The 22,369-nt window shown below is 35.5% G+C and overlaps 5 protein-coding genes and 1 pseudogene across 6 annotated transcripts; 5 read left to right on the top strand and 1 right to left on the bottom strand.

The window, feature by feature from the left end:
* Positions 1 to 1,820: 1,820 nt before the first annotated feature.
* Positions 1,821 to 2,585, bottom strand: LOC147296879 (zinc finger BED domain-containing protein RICESLEEPER 3-like). Its single transcript, XM_086229776.1, has one exon. It carries the CDS (start codon positions 2,583 to 2,585, stop codon positions 1,821 to 1,823), a length of 765 nt encoding a protein of 254 aa, XP_086085902.1.
* Positions 2,586 to 5,507: 2,922 nt separating this feature from the next.
* On the top strand, positions 5,508 to 6,182 carry LOC147296878 (histone H3.2). Its single transcript, XM_086235833.1, has one exon. The coding sequence runs from the start codon at positions 5,561 to 5,563 to the stop codon at positions 5,969 to 5,971; it is 411 nt and encodes a 136-aa protein (XP_086091959.1). The 5' UTR covers positions 5,508 to 5,560; the 3' UTR covers positions 5,972 to 6,182.
* Positions 6,183 to 6,403: 221 nt separating this feature from the next.
* Positions 6,404 to 7,652, top strand: LOC147296877 (trans-resveratrol di-O-methyltransferase-like; annotated as a pseudogene).
* Positions 7,653 to 8,370: 718 nt separating this feature from the next.
* On the top strand, positions 8,371 to 9,595 carry LOC147296876 (uncharacterized). Its single transcript, XM_086229269.1, has 2 exons — positions 8,371 to 8,652; positions 8,760 to 9,595. The coding sequence occupies exons 1-2, from the start codon at positions 8,485 to 8,487 to the stop codon at positions 9,345 to 9,347; spliced, it is 756 nt and encodes a 251-aa protein (XP_086085395.1). The 5' UTR covers positions 8,371 to 8,484; the 3' UTR covers positions 9,348 to 9,595.
* Positions 9,596 to 10,607: 1,012 nt separating this feature from the next.
* Positions 10,608 to 13,045, top strand: LOC147296875 (uncharacterized). Of its 2 annotated transcripts, XM_086247801.1 has the most exons (3): positions 10,608 to 11,384; positions 11,545 to 12,055; positions 12,925 to 13,045. In XM_086247801.1, exons 1-3 carry the CDS (start codon positions 11,217 to 11,219, stop codon positions 13,026 to 13,028), a joined length of 783 nt encoding a protein of 260 aa, XP_086103927.1. In that variant the 5' UTR covers positions 10,608 to 11,216; the 3' UTR covers positions 13,029 to 13,045. The 2 variants fall into 2 exon arrangements, with proteins under 2 accessions (XP_086103927.1, XP_086103936.1); XM_086247810.1 differs by lacking the exon at positions 12,925 to 13,045 and having other exon boundaries at positions 10,611 to 11,384; positions 11,545 to 12,910.
* Positions 13,046 to 13,054: 9 nt separating this feature from the next.
* Positions 13,055 to 13,978, top strand: LOC147296874 (uncharacterized). Its single transcript, XM_086247821.1, has 2 exons — positions 13,055 to 13,222; positions 13,299 to 13,978. Exons 1-2 carry the CDS (start codon positions 13,055 to 13,057, stop codon positions 13,818 to 13,820), a joined length of 690 nt encoding a protein of 229 aa, XP_086103947.1. The 3' UTR covers positions 13,821 to 13,978.
* The last annotated feature ends 8,391 nt before the right edge of the window (positions 13,979 to 22,369 follow it).

The following is a 22,369-nucleotide window of genomic DNA, read 5'->3' as shown; positions in this document are numbered from 1 at the left end:
TGGTTAGAGTATGCTTAATTCTTCAAGATCACAAAATGTGTTGCAAACTTGCAAACCTGCACCAAGAGAAATATGATTGTAAATTTGTAACCACCTGCTGGCTGCTGAACCAAGAGAAATATAATAAAAGATTAAACATACTGATACCTTAGGCCACTTCATAAAGGTTTACATTTTAATCATATAATGAGCTATTCTCCTGGTCAAGGCAAGAAACCTAAACAATCAAAACAAAATAAAGTGAGAATAGTCACACTTCATTAATTTAACCATCAACTGATTCAATCATGAGTTGCTTACCTCCTCCATGTTAGAATCAGCATTAGTTGAAACGCAAGTTTCAGATTCCATGACTTCTACCTCATTCGGGTTTGATTCTAATCATAAAACAAAAAAAATATATATTATTAGAAAACCTTAAAACAAATTAATTAGCAAACCTTAAAACAATTTTCAGATTACCTTTTATCTCCTTCCATAGCCAATCTCGAGCACACATCAAGGCCTCGATGGTATTTGAATGAAGCCAACTACGATGAGGGCTCACAATTCTGCCACTTGTACTAAATGCTGATTCTGAAGCTACTGTAGTAACTGAAATAGCCAAAATATCTCTAGCAATCAATTGCAATTTAGGATATTTGACCCCATTTGTCTTCCACCAAACTAATATATCAAAATCAGCATTCAATGGTAAAGAGACTCTTCTAGATACTGGTCAAACTCTAATCTCACACTGTGAGTGCTACTAGAAATAGCCAAATACTCAAGAAACTCTTGATCAACTTCAGGTGTAACATTTTCTGAAACAGTAGCAGTAGCATTAGAATCTTGAGAAGATTGATGACTTTGACTAGGTTTTTGTTGATACTCTCCAAGCAAGTCATACAATAACTTTTTAACTTCCTCAATCTTAAGAAAAGATGTGCCTCCATAGATTTTTAGGAAATAGAACTCAACGGACATCATCTTATACCTTGGATCCAAGATACTTGCAATTGCCATCAAGCAATGTATAGTATTCCAATACTTCTCAAACTTTGGTAGCATATTTGATGCCATTTCCTTCACCTCAGTCACATCTGACAAAACCCATTGTTCAATTGCCAACCTAATCTTGCAAATATTTGGAAAATAAAGATTGGCAGTAGGGTACTTGGACCCTGAAAATAAGTCAGACACATCATTAAAAAGCTTCAATTTTTCAGCTAGCACCTTTGTCTTTGACCAATCTTCTTCACTAGGCACTTTTTTGTATAGAGACTCATGCATTTTCAGCCGTGGAAAAACATCTTTATATTCCAATGCAGTGGTAAGCATGGAATATGTAGAGTTCCACCTAGTTTTGCAATCAAGCTCCAACTTTTTAGTGCTTGACAATCTTAATTGTCGAGCCACCTCGATAAACTTTTCTTCTCTCTTTTGAGTTCCGGTCCAAAATGCAACACTAGACCGAATAACCTCAATGCTCTCTTTTATAACATCTAACCCATCCCTCACCACCAAGTTTAGAATGTGCGCACAACAACGCATGTGAAAAAAGCGTCCTTGCAACAAAAGTGAACTAGAAGACAACTTCCCCAAAACTATATCAATCATGGCATCATTGGTTGTGCAATTATCTACAGTTAAAGTGGATACCTTACGATCGAGATTCCATTCCAACAAGCAATCCACCAAAACATCCGCAAGTACCTCCGCAGTGTGTGGACTAGGTACATATACAAACCTACCAAAAAATCATTCAAATTAAAAGAAAAATTAGTGAATTGATTACATCATAACATATTAAAAAAATTATAGCAAATAATTAAATAAATTTACCTCGCATGACGACTTTGCAACCTCCAATAATCATCAATAAAGTGAGTAGTGACAGTCATAAATCCCCTTTTTTGATTGCTAGATGTCCACATATCTGTAGTAACGGAAATTCTACTTTCATTGGTATCCAAGAGCTTCATTGTTTTATTTCTTTCAAACTCAAAAATCTTGAAGATGTCACTCTTAATAGTATTCCGAGAAGGAACCTTAAATAATGGATGTAAAGCTTGGGAGTACCTTTTAAACCCAACATGATCAACTATGGACATTGGATACTCATGGATAATAATCATAACACCAAGTTCCTTCCTTGCACTGTCATGGTCAAAGTTATACGTACCAAGTTTAAAGCTCCCATCACCACTTCTTGTAGGATTCAAGATTGATTGTGATATGCTTCTTTGTCTCTTCATAGGACAACATTTGATGTGATCATGTAAATGTTTTGTCCCATTCTTGCTATTCCTTCCTAGCATCCCACTACAATGATTGCAAACAGCTTTCATTTTGCCGGCAACAATACGCTTGCTGAAGTGCTCCCATACTTGTGACATACATCTCCTTTTACGTAAATTTTCACCCGTTGAATCACAAGTCATGGTATTTGGTACAGATTTGTCCCCCTCCTCAGTTGGTGTTGAATTTGATGATTGTGGAGTACTTGAGGGTCTTCGTGGCTGTGAAAGCTCTGTGAGTTGTGGCCCTTTTGAGTCTGTTTGATTTTCCTCATTTTCAGCACCATGACCGGAGCCACTAGTCATTTCTGTAGAGTCCATCTATAAACAATAAAAAGCAAGATGATGGCATGTGTCTGGCGAGACAGGATATGCCCAAATCTCCAAGAGTCCAAGAACGGCGCAGTCAGAGAGAGACCGAGTGCATGACTGAGACTCTGAGAGAGAATGAGAGATAGAGTTAGAGATAGAGAGTCAGAGAGTTTTTTTTTTCTTTTTTTGTGTTTAAGGTTTGGCGTATTAACAAACATACATTTATAAAATTATATATATATGTTAATACATTTAACAAACATACATATTAATACCCTAAACATATATATTTGTTAATTTACTTAAAAAATAATTTAACAAATATATGTTTTTTCATTTTTATAAAGCTTAGGGTTTAGGGTTTAGGGTTTGGGTTATTAATTTTATTATCTAAATTGAGTATAAATCTATAAATTGGAATAATAAGTTTAGGGTTTAGGGTTATTAATTTTATTATCTAAATTGTGTATAAGTATATAAATTGGAATAATAAGTTTAGGGTTTAGGGTTATTAATTTTATTATCTAAATTGTGTATAAGTATATAAATTGGAAGAATAAGTTTAGGGTTTAGGGTTTATGGGGTTTAGGCTTTTAGGGTATAAGGTTTAGGATATAGGGTTTAGGGTATAGGGTATAGGGTATATGGTTTAGGGTTTAGGGTATAAGATATAGGGGGTTTAGGGTATAGGGTTTAGGATATAGGGTTTAGGGTATAGGGTATAGGGTATAGTGTGTATGGTATATGGTATAGGGTATAGGGTGTATGGTATATGGTATAGGGTATATGGGGTTTAGGATATAGGGTATAGGGTTTAGGTTTTAGGGTTTAGGGTTTAGGGTATAGGGTATAGGGTATAGGGGTATAGGGGTTTAGGGTATAGGGTATAGGGTTTAGGTATAGGGTTATAGGGTTTAGGGTATAGAGTATACGGTTAAGGGTTATAGGGTTTAGGGTATAAGGTATAGGGTTATAGGGTTTAGGGTTTAGGTATTGGGTATAGAGTATAGGGTTATAGGGTATAGGGTTATAGGGTTTAGGGTTATAGGGTTTAAGTATAGGGTATAGGGTATATGGTATATGGTTTAGGGTTTAGGGTATAGGGTATAGGGGGTTTAGGGTATAGGGTTATTAATTTTATTATCTAAATTATGTATAGGGTTTAGGGTTTAGGGTTTAGGGTTTAGGTATAGGGTATAGGGTATAGGGTTATAGGGTTATAGGGTTATAGGGTTTAGGGTTTAGGTATAGGGTATAGGGTATAGGGTTTAGGGTTTAGGGTTTAGGGTTATAGGGTTTAAGTATAGGGTTTAGGGTTATAGGGGGTATAGGGGGTTTAGGGTATAGGGTTATTAATTTTATTATCTAAATTTTGTATAAGTATATAAATTAGAAGAATAAGTTTAGGGTTTAGGATTTATGGGGTTTAGGCTTTTAGGGTATAAGGTTTAGGATATAGGTATAGGGTATAGGGTTTAGGGTTTAGGGTTTGGTATAGGGGGTTTAGGGTATAGGGTTAGGGTTTAGGGTTTGGTATAGGGGGTTTAGGGTATAGGGTTATTAATTTTATTATCTAAATTGTGTATAAGTATATAAATTAGAAGAATAAGTTTAGGGTTTAGGGTTTATGTGGTTTAGGCTTTTAGGGTATAATGTTTAGGATATAGGGTTTAGGGTATAGGGTAGGGTATAGGGTATAGGGTATAAGGTTTAGGGTTTAGGTTTTAGGGGGTTTAGGGTATAGGGTATAGGGTTTAGGGTATAGGGTATAGGGGGTTTAGGGTATAGGGTTTTAGGGTTTAGGGTTTAGGGTATAGGGTATAGGGTATAGGGTATAGGGTTTAGGGTATAGGGTATAGGGGGTATAGGGTATAGGGTTTAGGGTATAGGGTATAGGGTTTAGGGTATAGGGTTATAGGGTTTAGGGTATAGGGTATAGGGTATAGGGTTTAGGGTTTAGGGTTTAGGGTTTAGGGGTTTAGGGTTTAGGGTTTAGGGTTTAGGGTTTAGGGTATAGGGTATAGGGGGTTTAGGGTTTAGGGTATATGGTATAGGGTATAGGGTATAGGGTTTAGGGTTTAGGGTTTAGGGTTTAGGGTATAGGGTATAGGGGGTTTAGGGTCTAGGGTTTAGGGTTTAGGTAGGGTTTAGGGTTTAGGTATAGGGTATAGGGTTTAGGGTATAGGGTTATAGGGTTTAGGGTATAGGGTTTAGGGTATAGGGTTTAGGTATAGGGTTTAGGGTTTAGGTATAGGGTATAGGGTTTAGGATTTAGGGTATAGGGTTTGGAGTTTAGGGTATTGAGTTTAGGGTTTTGGGGTTAGGGTTTTATTATCTAAATTGTGTATAAATATATAAATGGGAAGAGTGAACGCAAGAGAAATTTTTGGTCTGATGGGAAGTAGCTGCGGGAGAAAATTTGAGGTGCCGAGTTCGATCCCCTTCATTACATTTTTAATATTAAAATTTTGATTGTATATATTTGGTGTAGTCGGGGCGGGTTTGGGGTTGGCGGAGTCAGAACCATAACCTTTCTCGGCTCAGTGCAAAACACTGGAAACATTAAGCCCAATCATTGAGCATCCCGCTCCAAAAGGCAACAGAGCAGCCACGTCACCGATCGGTAATCCGTGTGCGAACCTCTCCAACCATCAACGCCCGTCGATTAGCAAGACATCTTGCGGCTACTGTCATCGCTTCACATCACCCCGCCAAAAATTTCAAACTCGCGCCCACTCACAACAAAAATACCTGCCACGTCAACGATCCGCATCTATAGTAACCCTACAAGTCACGCACAGCTGTCGATAAGGCTAGATAAATCAACAGTCACGATTATCCCCCCTCCCATCCCCAAGTTTTACACAGTCCTATAAAAGCCTCCAAAGCCACACTCACAAATCACTCAGCAAACAACCCCGCCAATCTCTGAAACCCTACAATTTCTCAACCTCCAATTCAATCTCTCAATGGCTCGCACCAAGCAAACCGCTCGCAAATCCACCGGAGGAAAGGCTCCTCGGAAGCAGCTGGCGACCAAGGCGGCGCGTAAGTCGGCTCCGGCCACCGGCGGCGTCAAGAAGCCCCACAGGTTCAGACCCGGAACCGTTGCGCTCCGTGAGATCCGAAAGTACCAGAAGAGCACTGAGCTTTTGATCCGAAAGCTCCCATTTCAACGCCTGGTTCGTGAAATCGCCCAAGATTTCAAGACCGACTTGAGGTTCCAGAGCTCTGCCGTGGCGGCGCTACAGGAGGCTGCGGAGGCGTACCTGGTCGGACTCTTCGAGGACACCAACCTGTGTGCGATCCATGCCAAGAGGGTCACCATTATGCCCAAGGATATTCAGCTTGCTAGGCGTATCAGGGGTGAGCGTGCTTGAGTTTGTAATGGGGTTTGGTACAGAAGGAGGAGTGGTACGGAAGGGTATGGATTTGATGAACGTCTAGTGTTCATTTTGGTGTCTTTGTTTTATGTAGGGTTAGATTGTTGTTTAGAGATGTAGATCAAATGTTGAAAGCTTGTAATGTAATATCTTCGTTAATTGAATTGAACGCTTGTTTTTGAATGGCATATGAAAGTTAAAGCTTTAATTCCCTGCTTTAATGTGTTTGATACTTTCTGACCAAAAGAAATTAAATATTGATGTTGAATCTAATAATGGGAATGAAATTTTGTACTGGGTTTTGAATACCTGGTGTGATAGGGCATGGACCTAAAAGCAATAGTTGGCTTTGTTAATATTGGGTTCATTAAGGTTTTGTTGTGCTTGTTAAATTTAGGTGGCAGTAAATAGTAATGTCATTGACCTTGCTAAGTGTAGGTAGCTGTAATGTCATTGCCCTTGCTAAGGGTAGGTAGCTGTAATGTCATTTACTTTCAGATCTTTATAAGGGTGGAGCTGTGACTTTTTTGTTCATGCCTTATTATCGCAGAATTATGGAAGGCCAGGAGGCAAGAGACTTGTTTCGAGCTCAATCTCATTTGTACAAAGTACAAACATGTATGCAACTTCATAAGTTCTATGTCACTGAAGTGTGCAGTTCAGCTGGGCATTCCAGACGCAATCAACAACTATGGTCAACCCATTACTCTCCCAGACTTGGTCACGGCACTTCAAATTCGCCTGATTGTGCACTCTGGCTTCTTTGCTACAAAACAAGTTTGTAAGAATCAAGAAGAAGAGGCATATGATCTTACACCGTCTTCTAGGCTCCTCCTGAAAGATAAGGTCCCTGGCTTGTCACCTTTTGTTTTGGGGGTGCTTGATCCAGTTCTTGCAACCCCATGGCATTTCTTGGGAAATTGGTTCCGGGGGAACGAGCTCACACCCTTTGAGAGTGCTCATGGGATGGGATTGTGGGAATATGGGGACCAAAACCCTGAATTTAACAGTCGTTTCAATGAAGCCATGGCCAGTGATTCTGGAATGATGAACTTGGTCATTAGAGAGAGTGCAAGCCCATTTTTGAGGGGTTGAGTTCATTGGTTGATGTTGGGGGTGGTACAGGAAAAGTTGGTAGGATCCTTTGTGAGGCCTTCCCTCACTTGAAATGCACAGTTCTTGATCTTCCGCATGCTTTTTTTCTCAAGGTATGCAATTTTCACTTTCAGTTATTCTTACCCTTGCTAAAAAATGTTCTGTTTTGGCATATATAATGTTAGCGGCTGTATAGCATATACAAGGAATGATATATTTCATGTTTCTTATTTATACTATATAAGACAAATGAGAATCCATGGTTTTGGTAATCTGATGGAAAATTTGAGTAATTGGCAGTGGACTTGACATATTTTGAGCGATGAGGAATGCTTGAAGGTTCTGAAGAAATGCAGGGAAGCTATTCCAAACAATGGTCAAAGAAAGGTTATCATCATAGACATAGTGATAAATGAGAAAGATGAACACGATTTAACTGAAGTAAAGCTCTTCTTTGACGTGTTGATGATGGTTTTGCTAACTGGAAGAGAGAGAAGTGAGAAAGATTGGAAGAAGCTCTTCCTGCAACTACAAGTTAACACCCATGTTTGGTTTAAGGTCACTCATTGAAGTTTATCCTTAGAAAAACAAACATGTACTGTCAGATTTATGTGACTGGTGTACTAATCAGGTCAACTTGCATACCGTGATGAATATATCAAATTACTGGAAGCATCCACTTCTCAATGAGTCGGGTCCAAATAAATTTTTAAATGCCAAGGAAAATTTTAAAAGAACATGAATGAACATCACCCCAAAGAAAGTCCTCATTCTGAAAGATCTATCTTTGAAATGAATATAATGTCAACTCCTTAAAATTTCCAATAAGTCCGCGCTGTCGCGGATGCATAGGAGATTACTCCAATTGAATAATTATTTTTATTAATAGAAAGAGTTGAATGATTATTGAGTTATAATGGTTAGGAGGCTTTTCCTACTTAGTCATTATCACCTTAAGCCCAACCTTTTTGCCTCGGAGGCTACATGGCCAAGACCAAAGCTGCAAACTAGAGGAATCAATACAAAGACCACCAACTCCACGCAACCACTCCAGTAACAGAGGGAGACCTCACAATTTGCATTTCAAGGTCTCCTCTCTGATAATCTTGCTCTTTTTTTGAGAAGTGTGGTAATCTTACTCTATGTATTAAGTCATCAGCACTTCTAGAAATTCAGTATTTTTCTTTTGAAGTGTCCTTATATTCTAATGTGTATTTGAAAATAAAATAAGCAAGTTGTTGTCATTGCAGCCCCATTAAGTTGAAGTCAAAGGTCCCTTAAACAAATCCCACAGGAAGTAAATGTGAATTCCTTCCTCCTATTATGGGAATGTATATAATCCCTTTCATAAATTAAAATATATTCACTCTGCCATTTTCATTACTCAGCAGTTTTGCAAACAAGGAAAGAAAATTATGGGTTTTGGAAAGGAGGACCTTGATTTGGTTTTGGTCCCAATTGGGTTGCTGATCATGTTTGTCTATCATATCATCCTTCTCTACAGATACTTTAATCTCCCTCACACCACAGTCCTTGGCTTCGAGAACAATGACAAAAAAGCTTGGGTTCATAGAATTATGCAGGTACTTAGAATCTCTCTCCATCTTTCAAATTTTATAACTTTCTCTGACCAATTTTAACCCAATACCAACTTAATTTTCTTTCCTATTCTGCCTACCTTCAATTGCAGGTTGAAAAAAGAGATATTGGCATGGCTCTCAATGTGATCTCATCGAACACATCAGCATCAACTTTCATGTGTTCCATCTCCTTGACTCTCAGTTCTCTTATAGGGGCTTGGCTTGGAAGCTCTACCAATAATGTGTTTGAGAGTGAAATAATCTATGGCAACACCAACCAAGCAACTCTGACCATCAAATACATATGCCTCTTGACTTGTTTTCTTTTAGGCTTTGCATGCTTTGTTCAATCAGCAAGGCACTTTGTCCATGCAAACTATCTGATAAGCACACCGGACAGTAACATTCCAGCCTGGTATGTGGAGATGGCAGTCATAAGAGGATGTGATTTCTGGTCACTTGGGCTCAGAGCTCTGTATTTTGCTCTTACTCTGCTGCTATGGTTTTTTGGTCCAATACCAATGTTAGTTTCTTCCATTGTTACGGTCATGGTCCTCCATTGCCTTGACACAAACACCAGACCATTGCATCAGCATGAGTTTCCGGGAAGTGAGATGGTTAAAAGGGTCGGTGAGAGATTGTCTGAGGTAGCTGTGAACATTCATCATCATAGAGAAAAAGTTGAAACTATGGTCTAATTGTTAATTTTGTTAAAAGAACCAAATTCTTGTTTGTAAATGCAATTATACATGCATTTTAATTTGGAGTTGTTGGGTAGTAGGTACCCCCTAGTTGTACTACCATTGAATATTAAGAATGTACTTTGATTCCAAAATGATCACCAAAAATGAGTTTTGGAAGCTATAAATGAGTTTTGCATTTCCTTTTTAAAATTATTTTTTATTGATTTGCTAGGACTAGTAGATATAGAATCTCTGCATCAATAGTTGAATTTCACCTAACCTGAAACGTGTTTTTTTTTTTTGGGGGCCATAACCTGAAACGTGTTTGAATACTCTATCTATAGGCAAATCAAGATATCAAGTTGTAAGATGTCTATAATATATTTGGAGGTAATTTGATTGACATAACTTGATTGAGTTGACTAAATAGAATTATTTTTTCACGATTATAAAGCAAGCTCACTGCTCACGTATGCATCATGCATGACTTGCTTTATAGGACATTACTGTCAAACCCACCTGTATATTGTATATATTCCAATCCATTATCCATGTTACACGCACATTTGACTTGCAATAGTAGACTAGTAGTACAACCCAAATTTTCCTTTGAACATAATTTAATCAATTAATCGACCCAACTATATATGTTATTAGGAATTATTACTAAACAAATTGAATTTAGATTTACAAAATTATTGAAAAGTACAGATAAGCTTTAAAAAAGCAGTATAAGATATGCTACGCTTATATTAATTTTTGGCTGAGAAACTTGAACCTAATCTGATGTTTCCATGGCAGCCACGCATGCAGGGCCAGCACCGTCTACATGTCACTACATCTATTAATAATAGAAATGGTACAGATCATCTTAGTTGTCTCTGCGATCATATGAACGTAATTTGTCTAAATAAGCTTTAGCTTCATCATACTTGTAAGGACCCATCAGGAAAACGACATATATAAATATGTTCATTTTTTTTTTGGCTTTGACACAAAGTTGCTTTCCATTGTGCCAAAACATTGGTTTTAGGTATCATTTTCTTGGACTGGATAGTTGTCTTGGTGAAGTGAAAAGGTTCACCAGCTCAAACAACTTAGGCCGAAGATGGTAGTCATTAATCCTTAGGCCAATTACTTAAACAAGATATATATATACTTTTTTTTTTTTTTTTTTTTCTGTTTTCTAATATTGGAGGGAATCGAATTATTAACCTATCCTCATCTTAACTAATTTCCCCACCCTCCCTCGTTGCTGGTTGAAATAAAAAAATAAACATAAGAAATATTAATGTAACATATAAAATAGATGTAGACCATGTGGTAGTAGTTTAGTCCTAAATTACCTTTTATAAGTACATTAAACTTGAGTGGTTCTAGTTTGTGAAATTAGTTTATGGTTATATGTGTGTGAATAAAAGAGTAAGTGGATTAAAAAACTCATTATCATTTTAAAAGAATCCATAAAATCTGGGATGGATAACTCTGTTGGACTTGCAGGCCCATTCCAGTTTTCAGACTGGATCATAGAACTACATGCCCAAATTATTGTATTGCAGCCCAGCTTTAATTGATGTCTGTAATATTGTTTTAAGGAATAAAGGAACCCACATAGAATATCCAGCATACGGTGAGTTGTGGTTTTAGCTCCAAGTATTTCCACTTCCTTTCATTTTTGGCAACAGCTTTCAATGTCAACTGGCTCCATACAAATCTGAAATTGGAAGTAAGCTCTCATTCCAGCCAATCCAAAGAGTTTTAAAGCGTACGTGCATTAAACAAATCCAAAACACAATGGACTGGTTCCAATATAAATAGAACAAGACCCCCATTTGCTTATTCCATTGCCATTAGCAGCACAAAGAGATAGGAAACCATCAAACAATGGAGTTTCTGGAGGAGTACATAGATGTGGTGTTGGTCCCAAGTGGACTGCTCATCATGTTTGTTTACCACCTCATCCTCCTCTACAAATACCTCAATTACCCTCTCTCCACATGCCTGGGTTATGAAAACAAGGACAAAAAGAACTGGGTTGGAAAAATTATGCAGGTCAGTACCATCTCCTTTTGTTGAGAGTATAAAATCCCCCGTCGAGAATTCTAAGCCTTAAGTCACAATATATAAGGTTTTTTCGTTTTTCTACTCATTGCCAATTGATTTTGCGTTATCTTCTTTAGTTTCCCAATTTACTTAATATTGGTGGCTGCAGGGTGCAGCTGTTACAAAGGATGTAAAAACAGCTGTTGATGTGATTTCCTCCAACACAACTGCAACTATGACCTTGGCAACAATCTCTCTAACCCTCTGCTCTCTCATTGGAGCTTGGATGGCAAACAACAACGACAACTTCATCCCAAGTGAAATAATATTTGGCAACAAAAGCACATCCATTATTTCTATCAAGTACATAACCCTGTTGACCTGCTTTCTCCTAGCTTTTTCATGCTTTGTTCAGTCAGCTAGGCACTTTGTTCATTCAAACTACCTACTAAGCACTCCTGGAGCTAATTCTGATTCAGATGTGAAAAAAACAGAGATAGCAGTTCAGAGGGGAAGTGAGTTTTGGTCACTGGGGCTTAGAGCACTCTATTTTGCTCTTAATTTTCTGCTTTGGTTTTTTGGACCTATACCCATGTTTGCTTCCTCTGTCATGACTGTGGTGATCCTATTTTTCCACGACTTTAAGAAATCAGTTAATAATCAAAAGGGTATAAATAAAGGTTTGATTTCTTGAGCATGAACTTTGTATAATTGAATCAAATTTTCATTGATGAATGCAAAAATTTCTGAAACCCAGACATCAGTTTTTTGTCGGGTTTTTTTTTTTTCTTCTTTTTTCTGATTCTTTCTTAATCCACCTAAGTCATGCTATTAAAAATTGTGTCTTCAACCACACGTTACATTATAAACCTAAGCATCATTTTGCATTTTGACTAATAGCAGTACAGCTCAAAATTAGAAAATTAATGTGGCATTTTTAAAAGTTTATAGTAGATTAAGCATTGTTTCATTTTCAGTTGTTATAAATATGAGATTCTATATATCACTCTAACATGGAACGTGAATATATCTATCAATAATTAACTTTATAAAATTGGCCTCCAAGTCCAGTAGTCTTATGTTGAACTAGCAGCCTAAATACAGAAGAACTTCTACATCATACTGGTCATTCACACTATTGTAACTTGTAAGTCTATACGACAAAGTTTATTATATTCATGTCATAGCATACAGAATACCTTCAAAATCATTGATAATTAAATTATTAGTGAAAAGATCTAAAAAACTAATCTAAAGTAATTAAAATTTAATTCCAAAGTCCTTTAAATACATGAGTTTTAATGGAAATTCGAGTTAGCGGGTTGTGATTTTGTGTTCTGTAAAGTAACAATCAAACCTAATCCGTTATCTTTCTGTTGAGTTAAAATTGTGTTAAAAGATTGCTACCCTAATGCATGAGAGGTAGTACAATAAGTGTAATATGTGTGACAATTGGAAGGTATTCAATATTCCCAAAGGCTGTAAAGGTCAACTAGCTCCATATATATATATATATATATTGGAAACTGAAAGCAGGTTCTGATTGCAGGCAATTCTAACAAAGTCAAAGCATGCTTTAAACAAATCACAAGCACCATGGACTCCTCCATTATAAGCACAAGAAGACCCTCTACTCCATTGTCACATTATTAGCAGCACCAAGAGGTAACTAGGAGACTATGGAATTTCAGAAGGAGTACCTAGATGTGGTGTTGGTCCCAGGTGGGCTGCTCATCATGTTTGTTTACCACCTCTTCCTCCTATACAAATACTTCCACCACCGTCTCTCCACATCCATGGGCTATGAAAACAATGACAAAAGAAATTGGGTTGGCAAAATTTTGCAGGTAAGTACCATCAGCCCTCTTTTTTTACCCAATTTTCTAAGCAAATTAATCCATTGATCCCCCATTTTAACTGCAGAGTGAAGATGTTAAACAGAATGTAAGCAGTGGGCTTGTTGTGATTTCCTCCAACATAAGTGCAGCTATGTACTTGGCAACAATCTCTTTAACTCTCTGCTCTCTCATTGGGACTTGGATGGCAAGCAGCAGCAATAACTTCTTCCCAAGAGAGATGATATATGGCAACACAGCCCCAGAAACTATTTCTATCAAGTACATGTGCCTCTTGATCTGCTTTCTCTTAGCTTTTTCATGCTTTGTTCAATCAGCCAGGCACTTTGTCCATTCAAGCTACCTGTTAAGCACTCCAGGAGCTACTGCCAATTTAGATGTGATTTATGTGAAAAAGGTGGAGAGAGCACTTCAGAGGGGAAGTGAGTTTTGGTCACTTGGGCTTAGAGCACTCTATTTTGCTCTTGATCTTCTGCTATGGTTTTTTGGACCTATACCCATGTTTGTTTCCTCTATCATAATGCTGATGATCTTGTATTGTCATGATTTCAAGTCAGAATCTGATGATCAAAAGGGTGCAGGTGAGTGAATCCCTGCTTCATATGCGGCTAGAAATGATGTATCTTGATTTCAAAGCACTGCTATGCATGTATTGTTGACTAATTCAAGTACAGCTCAAATATAAGGATTTTAAAAGATTAAGAAATTTTGTTTAGCAATTTTCAGTTTTGTAACGGGATTATTATATGAGATACTAACATGGAACGTGAATGTGTCTATTAATAATTAACTTTATAGTATTGACCTCCAAAATCTTTTTTTTTTTTTTTTTAGTTCCAACTCTTGAATTGTCATTCATGTGATAGTGGGCTGGATCTTTACTTCTCTCTCTGCCGTACTGAATATACTAGGGATGGGCCTGCTAAAGATACATGCACATTAGCCCTTAGTCTTTAAGGAAATGTTTGCCTTGACATGTGGGTTTAGGCTTACTTTTAGGGCCCATTTGATGTCATAGGCAGCATTTCACCGATCAATCAACCAGGGGCGGAATTACATGTGGGCCTGAGGCTCCGGCCCTCCAACCCACATGTAGTTCTATATATATTTTAGAAAAAATTTAAAAAAATTTATGAATTGTTTTGAAAATTTTAAGAAAAAATTATATAATAGCCCCCCACTTAATATTTTTAGATTTTTGGCGCCTCCAAAAAAAAATTTCTGGCTCCGCCCCTGCAACCAACTTTTAGGCTAAACCAAGTGAAATTTTAAAAGGATCCTACTGTTTGTTTTCTAAACCCTTACGTACTCACTATTGTTTGCTATCTAGAATTTAGAAAGCAAACAATAGAGTTTTTAAAAAAATTTCTAAACAGACAGTAGATATTGGTTGCAGGCTTGCAGCGCACCTAATTAGGCCCATTATGAAAATTTGACATTTTCTTTTGCGCATGATATTAATGTATGCTATAAATTTTAGAGACCAAAATGAAATACACCCCTCGATTTTCTTTTGGCCTCACAACTAAAAACACCCCTCGATTTTAATAAGCAAATTATGTAAAATACATAAATAAAAACAAAAAATCACAAAAAGAAAATCTATTTTTTGGTCAAACAAAAAAATCTATATAAATCCGGAAAAATAGGCATTCGATGTAGCACACTTATCATCTCATCCTGTGATTATAGCTCTGGGTCAGTCTCTGACGCCGAATTCAGTTTTGGCCCTTCGTGACCGTACGATCAAGGCAGCGTAACCTTATACGTAGCCGACAGCCTCTGCAGGGACAAAGACCGATCCAGTTCCTAAGTGGGTCCTATCCACCACATATCTCCCGCCACGTGTCCTCCGCATCTTGGGATATGAGTGCAAAAATTTCTGAGAGTAGATAGCCTGGGACGATAAATACATGCATTGCGGGGGTGATTATGCGGAAAGCCGGAAATGCCCTTATCAATTGCCCTCGAGGGACACGCGTACGGTGGGGAGGAAGCCAGAGAGAAGGAGCGTAATTACAAAAGAGTTTCATTGGGGCGCGTGCAGATGATTGACGTGACAAAAGTACGATGAAAGGCTGAGAGGGCAGAGGCAGGCAGCACCCGCGTAAAAGTCGAGGGGTCTCTGCAAAAGCGACGCCTTTAGTCATTTGGACCCTCATCAGTTGATCATGACCTTTTTCCCTACACTCCTAACCCACGCGCCACTGTGCGCGTCTCTATATGCATGTCGATTTCTGTGCTTGTATAGAAAATAAGAAATAGAAGAGAATGAAGAAGAGAGCGCCACGCGCGATGTTGCAGAGTGGGGTCAAGGTCCTTTGGTAGGGAATAGAGATTCCTGTTTGGGCTTGGGTCGAGACAATTAAGTGAGAGAATGGTGCTTGCTAGTTGCTGCTTAGCTTAGCTAAAACGGTGGTGGCCCACTGGGTTTCTAATGTATCACATGGTTGTGCAAGTGGGGACTAGGCTGAGTAGGTGGGGGTTGTGTGTATATTTCGATCGTAATGTGTCAACCAAACTAGATCAAAATATTTTTTCTGTTTTAAAGTTTTTGATTGCTATAAAATTACTAACCAAATTTGATTAAAAAAAACATTCAGAAATTCTTGTGTTTTTTCATTGTCTTTGAAGTTGTTTCAAGTCCATGAGAGTATAGAGCATTTGGAGACCTCGCAGTTGACTTTTATGGTTCTCGACCACTTATTGTGTCACAATTCAATAAAGTTTGAGGTTTCTAGGATTTGTACTTCAACCTGGATTGTAATTAGTTTATAAGTTAGAAATAGGTATTTAAGGCTTAGAAAAATATAAATTTCTCAAATCTTGATAAATCAAACTAAATAGTAACATATTGGTCAAAAAAAAAACTAAATAATAATATATACACGAGGAAATTGTTACAAGTATAAATTTATTTACATAACAGAATAACAGATATCGCATACAAACATATTTAAATAAAATGATGAATTAATGGCTGAAAAACAGATTATTATAAATTACTAGGAAATTAGAATGGTGTTGAATTGTTACCTACGTATAGACTGTGTTGTAGGGTAACGCTGCCGTTCCTCTTTTGGCAAATTTCAGCCAAGTGGAGGTACATCAGTTTCATCATATTTTGTGTGAATCCAAGAACCCACTTGCAAGTACTTCAATTACTTCATATTGATGGAGCAATAATTAATTGCGTTTTTACAATTTTACCATATGAAACAAAACAGATCGACAAGCAAAGGAGTAGGTCAAAGGACATAATGAGGAAGATTTTGGTTAAGAATCTTAATTAATTGATTGATCAGGATTAGGCATCATTAACAGAGCAGTATGATGTCATGTCACTAGGGTTATCAAGCTTTGTCTGTGTTGTGTGTTTTTTACCAAACGGTCTCAGTGACATTGCGCTATCATGGTTCACTTCTTTCGTCGTTGTCTGTCTTCAACTTTCCAAATTATCAAAAATGTCTTTTTGTAGCGTTTGCTTGAGAACGACAATAACTTTTAAAAGCTTGTTTGCTATATCGTATATGAAGATAACTTCTACTATTTCTATATACTTATTTTAGATATTATGTATTTATCTATGTTCTCTTTATATAATAATAATGTAAACTTAATCAAAAATGTCTTTACAATGGACTCCACATGTATGGTTGATTTTCTAGTGATTTCAATATATTCGCATTCGTACGTGACCGTGTTACTAAACTCTAATTATACCAACCAATGAGTTGGTTAAATTGTACATGTGTGATTCGAGCATCTTTAACAGACTTATCAAAAGTCTTTGACTGCTCAATTAGTCGTGACACGTTAAATAAATCATCTCTAATAATTAATACAAATGAAATTATCAAAATAAGGATTCAAAATTAGATCATCAGTTTTAACTAATGAATTTAACTCTTCAATTCTTAAAATATTTATAAAATATTAATTTGACTCTTTAAATTTTAATGAAATCTTTATTTGGTCATAAACACTTCAAGTTTTAATAATTAAGGTGACAGTCTTTAAACATGAGTAGTATTTTCCACCTCGGAAGGTGTTTGTGATTTAACTTTCGCTAACCCACATTATGATTCTAGATATTTTGTTTTTATCTACACAAATTATTTGTAGGAAGAGATTTATGTAAGCACCCATTATTATGTTGGACTCTCATCATAATTTATGAAATTTACTAGGGCTGTGTTTGACTATACTTTTAGAATATTTAAAAGTACTTTTAAACATTCAGAATATATAATGTTTGAAAGAAATTTGAGTAATTGAAGCAATTGTTAGTGCTTTTTTAATAAAGATCTTTCTCACCAGCGTTTCAAGTATATTTTTTTGAAGTATATATATTCCAAACAAACACTAAATCTAAGTAAAAGTAAAAAATAAAATTATACAAGACATCTGGAGAGAGTTGATAAAATTACTGCCATTTTCAATAACTTAAAAAAAAAAAAAAAACAAACAATGTGGGCAATTCCAGATTTCAATTGCCCTTAGCCTTAACTCTTAAGACCCTTAATAAATATGAACTGCCATATTAATCAAAAGCAGGTGGGTGCCCAAATAAATAAGAAGAGAAACAAATAATTTAAGAATCCAGGGTCAAAAGCAATAATTTAGGAATGAAAGGGTAAAAAAAAAATCTTAGTGCGGTGGGTGGGACTGACAGATAAGTTTAAAGTGAGGCAAAAGGGAAACAAATTATGATGCCATCCCACGCTCCTATAAAGGCAGCTGTGGACACGTCTGTTTCATACCACCCCACTTAATACACAAACAGAGTCACGCATCCCTATACTCTTCTTTTTTATAGCTTCAAACCCAAAAATTTTGATTTTGCTTTTACAATTTTATTTCATTTTCTTTTACAACTTTAAATGGGTAAAACAGTAAAACTATCTCAACTTAAAATGTATTATATGGTTCTTCTAAAAAAAAAAAAGTATTATATGCCAAATTTCATAGTTTCATTACCCGATTGCCTATAAATTAAAGTCTTGTACAATAATTCGAATTTATAATGCATGGAAACCTAGTAACACTGAATTAACTCATTAAGCTGCACTTGCATGGGTTGCATTGGTCCGGCCCCCAAGTGACAGAGCTCTTGCTGAGTTCTAAATGAAGCTAGATGCGGGTCTTGAATATCGAATTAATGTTTGTTATGAAGTTATGGATTCGGTAGTTGCAGATTTAAGAATCTTTTCTCGTTAGAGCAAAAAAATTATAATAAATTACTTATATGAACTCTTTTAAAGTATTTGATCAAGTAACTCGTGCTTTTTTTTCTTCTTTTTTTTCTATTATTCTTTTTCGAAAGGAGAATTAAGAAAATGTTGTTTATTACAAGATTAAGAAAAATATAAATATTACATTAAGTTATTAAGATAATTAATGAGACTAATTGAGTAGTAAATAGAGGCGATATACTTCACTCATTTTTTCATAAAACTTCATCACTAATTCCTATATAGATATATTAATCACACTCTAGTCAACTAGTCAAGTGGAGTCCCAGTGTCCCACTTAGCATGCAATTTTCTTTTATTTTCTTAGCATGAAATTTTCTTTTTAATAAAAAATGAAAGTCACACTCTTTTAATTTAGATTTGTTTAAATTAAGCTACCAATTGAGATTGTAAATAGCATAAAATACAAAAATTTAATTAGTAAAATTTAACTACGAGAATCTAATATGATTTCAAATCAAAACATGAGGACCAAAAATACAATTTATCCTAGAAAGAAATACCACTATTGGTATACAATGTTTCTCACCAAGTAATTTCAAATATATTTTGATTTTGATTTTTGTGACCATTAAGCTTGAGCAATATAAAATGGTCTGTACGAAACGCTCTCAAAAGGCGCGTGGTAATGGAAATGTTTCCTATACAGGATAAAAGCATAGACCGAGTCAATGCTCAAATGGGCATTGAGTTGTAACCCGATTTATCCGGGTTATTCACCAAAGCAGTACTTCTAAGCTAGAGGCTAGTACGCTATGAATACAGACCATAGCCTGTAGCCTTAGCCTATAGCCCTGTGGTTGGGTTCTTTCCAATTGATGATGGCACAGATAAAGACCTGTTCCTCTTCTGCAACACCTTTGTTTATTCATCAAGCAAATTTACAGATTTACCCTCTGGCACAGAGATTAGGATAATATATAATATACATATTTTTTTTGTGCAAATGTATAAATATATATTATATAATATATAATGAGTTAAATACACTTACACCCTGAGATTTATTGTCTTTTCACACATACCTTTGAGGTTTCAATAATTACACATACACCCTCTGAAGTTTCAAAATTATTACATATAACCCCTATAAGAGAAAAAAATAAATAAACAAAAAAAAATATTTGTATTGAGGTTGGACTTTATAACTTGAGTAATCTTATTAGGCCATTTACCCCTTAGCATCTATTTTTTGAATAATTTTTTATTTTTTTTATCTCATTATAGAGGATTATATGTAATAATTTTAAAACTTTAAGGGCTGTATGTGTAATTATTAAAACTTTAAGAGATATATATAAGTGTAATTCACTAAATATATAATATAGATATAGATATTACAATCATGTAAAGCTGAAGACTGCCAATTATGATGTCTACAAGGATGACACCTAAAATTTTAGTCACCATCTTCTTTGCAGTCTCTGTCTTTCCAACCTACATTGCCATTTAGGGTTCCTCAAATTTATGGATTCCAACAGTGACAAATAAATATCTGACACATGTTTTGTTTGTTTGTGTTTTGTACATCCTAATCACCTATGTTTGTTGAGAATATCAACAGTTAACTCATAATAACTCTATGGGTCCATATTTTTTATTACATGCTATACGCAGCTCTCCGGAAAATTTGTTTGAACAACTTTTGGATCTAGCTAGACTAACTTTTTTGGAAGTAATAGCTCCATCTTGCATGCCTTGTAATCTAACTCAAAATTTGGATGAAAATAAACAATGTTCCTCTTAGAAATACACACAAACCGTCAACAAAATCAATATGTTAGTATTTTAACTTAGGGATCCAAACCAGGTTAATAGAATCATCAAAACTCACCAATTTTTTTTTTTTTTTTTGAGTTAGGAAGAGAGGGATTCGAACTTTGGTGTAATTGTGGATAATTCTACGATCCTCCTAATTAGACTATCCAACAACAACTGCATCAAACCCCATAATATTTAATTGAATATTGATCGATTTAAATTGTATTAGATTTTAAATGTCTTTAGCTAAAAATTATATATAAACAAACCCCAAATTGAGATGCCTCATATTTTAAATTGTGGTCACTTAAAATTTTGTTTTTTTTTTATTAATCAATTGTTGTTTATGAGATTTAAACTCATAATATGTTTTGATAAAAAAAAAACTAAGTATCATCCACTTGACCAAATGATTATTGGCTTTTTTTTTAAGTATAGTTTGGCCATGTTTGTATGGATGAGTGTTCATTTTTATCTCATTTATAAGGAAATGGTTGTATGACTTTGATTCTTGATAAAGTAAAAAGTTGAATGTGTGATGCTATGTTATTTGTGGAAAAAAGAAGCTAAATTTTACTTTTAGTCCCTGTAATTTGAGATAGGTTCTACTTTTGTTCTTATAGTTTCAATTGTTATGATTTTAGTTCTGTATTTTATAAAATGTTGCAATTCAATAACATGTTAGCATTTGCGTCCATTAATTTGTGAAATTTATCATTGAATTGATAACAGTTTCTAAAATTTATAACCAAAATCCCAATAGTTTTTTAAGTACATGACAAAAAATGTAATAAATTTGATAATTTAATGAACAAAAATGTTAACGTGTCATTTAATTATAATAATTTATAAAATACATAACCAAAATCAAAATCATTGAAATTAAAAGAATCAAAGTAGAACCTAACCTAAACTACAGGGAATTTTAAGTAAAATTTGGCCAAAAGAAAATTATACATGCTAGGTTAATGTGCATACAGATGTTTGAAATAAAAGATGAACAAGCACGAACTTACCATGTGAAAATGTGCTACTCTATACAAGTATTTGACTCGGTCCACTTGAAAATAGTTGACATTCATCGTACAAGTATTTTCTACCCTTTTTATGCTTATATTTTAATTATTTTGACTTAATCACTTGGGCACTTTGTACTGCGTTTATGAATAAATAAGTGATGACTTTTATCTTCTCAAGTAGTCCGAAATTCCCAATAGGGACCATGCATGGATATTGCCAAGGACTGATATAATAAGCAATTTTGACTATAAAAGAATGCAATTCAATCTAGCATATTTTTATAGCTCCAAGTTTACAGAAAAATGAACTCACATCACTGTTCACTAGTATGAATTTGATCTTAATTAATCTGGAGAAAGGGAAGGACAATCTTTTACTTGTCCCCCATTTGGTTAGGCATAATGACCCACATTTGACAATGCTTTTTGCCTAAGAAACCAACAAATAATGAGCAAAAGGACTCCTATGGCAAAATCAAAACATGGGCAAATAAAGTAGTTGGGTAAATTGAAGCAAAAGTACTCTGATCAAGAATGCCGTAGTAAACACATTATGTGACTTTGAATATGGACCTATGGTTTTAAACCTTACCAACAAGGCTTGCCAAAGTTGAATGTGCATCACCTATCAGTATAGGGTGCAAAAATGGTAACGTAGTTTAGATCTGTGATGGGGAATAAGGGCTGTCCCGCCAAAGGACATATCCTAGAGCAGTAGTCTTTCAAACTTAATTAGCCATTTTAGATTTACTCATATTGTAATCCTTTTTTCCACAGTCTTCAACCAATAGGAGGAAAATTCAATCATACAAATATATTGTCAATCCTGCTTTAGTATCCAAAAATATAATATTTTTATCCTTAAATCTATTTATAGGTCATGTTAGTACTATAAACGAACTCTGTAATGGGTTTCGAGGGCAGTTATTTGTTAGTAAATTAATATTAGAAAAAAAAAGAAGAGGGAGAGGAGCCGAACAGGGTCTCTGAGAGAATGTGGTGGGCGATGAAGTAAGCTCTGGTTTCACAAAAAAGAAAGGGAAAATCTTTGTGTTCTGTTTTGGTTTTCTCAAAAAAAAAAAAAAAAAAAAGTTTTAAAATAC

Source organism: Dryas octopetala, chromosome 1, assembly GCF_963921425.1.
Source record: "Dryas octopetala chromosome 1, drDryOcto1.1, whole genome shotgun sequence".
In the NCBI taxonomy this organism is placed as follows: Eukaryota; Viridiplantae; Streptophyta; class Magnoliopsida; order Rosales; family Rosaceae; genus Dryas; species Dryas octopetala.
This window is presented reverse-complemented; position numbering and strand designations above follow the sequence as displayed.

What these genes read in the sequence shown, in the direction of transcription:
- LOC147296879 (XM_086229776.1), bottom strand. Translation starts at nt 2,585, where the DNA reads ATGACTAGTGGCTCCGGTCATGGTGCTGAAAATGAGGAAAATCAAACA.
- LOC147296878 (XM_086235833.1), top strand. Translation starts at nt 5,561, where the DNA reads ATGGCTCGCACCAAGCAAACCGCTCGCAAATCCACCGGAGGAAAGGCT.
- LOC147296876 (XM_086229269.1), top strand. Translation starts at nt 8,485, where the DNA reads ATGGGTTTTGGAAAGGAGGACCTTGATTTGGTTTTGGTCCCAATTGGG. An exon ending in GGGTTCATAGAATTATGCAG is followed by an intron (nt 8,653 to 8,759) that starts GTACTTAGAATC and finishes CTTCAATTGCAG; the next exon opens with GTTGAAAAAAGAGATATTGG.
- LOC147296875 (XM_086247801.1), top strand. Translation starts at nt 11,217, where the DNA reads ATGGAGTTTCTGGAGGAGTACATAGATGTGGTGTTGGTCCCAAGTGGA. An exon ending in GGGTTGGAAAAATTATGCAG is followed by an intron (nt 11,385 to 11,544) that starts GTCAGTACCATC and finishes TGGTGGCTGCAG; the next exon opens with GGTGCAGCTGTTACAAAGGA. An exon ending in TCAAAAGGGTATAAATAAAG is followed by an intron (nt 12,056 to 12,924) that starts GTTTGATTTCTT and finishes TTCTGATTGCAG; the next exon opens with GCAATTCTAACAAAGTCAAA.
- LOC147296874 (XM_086247821.1), top strand. Translation starts at nt 13,055, where the DNA reads ATGGAATTTCAGAAGGAGTACCTAGATGTGGTGTTGGTCCCAGGTGGG. An exon ending in GGGTTGGCAAAATTTTGCAG is followed by an intron (nt 13,223 to 13,298) that starts GTAAGTACCATC and finishes TTTTAACTGCAG; the next exon opens with AGTGAAGATGTTAAACAGAA.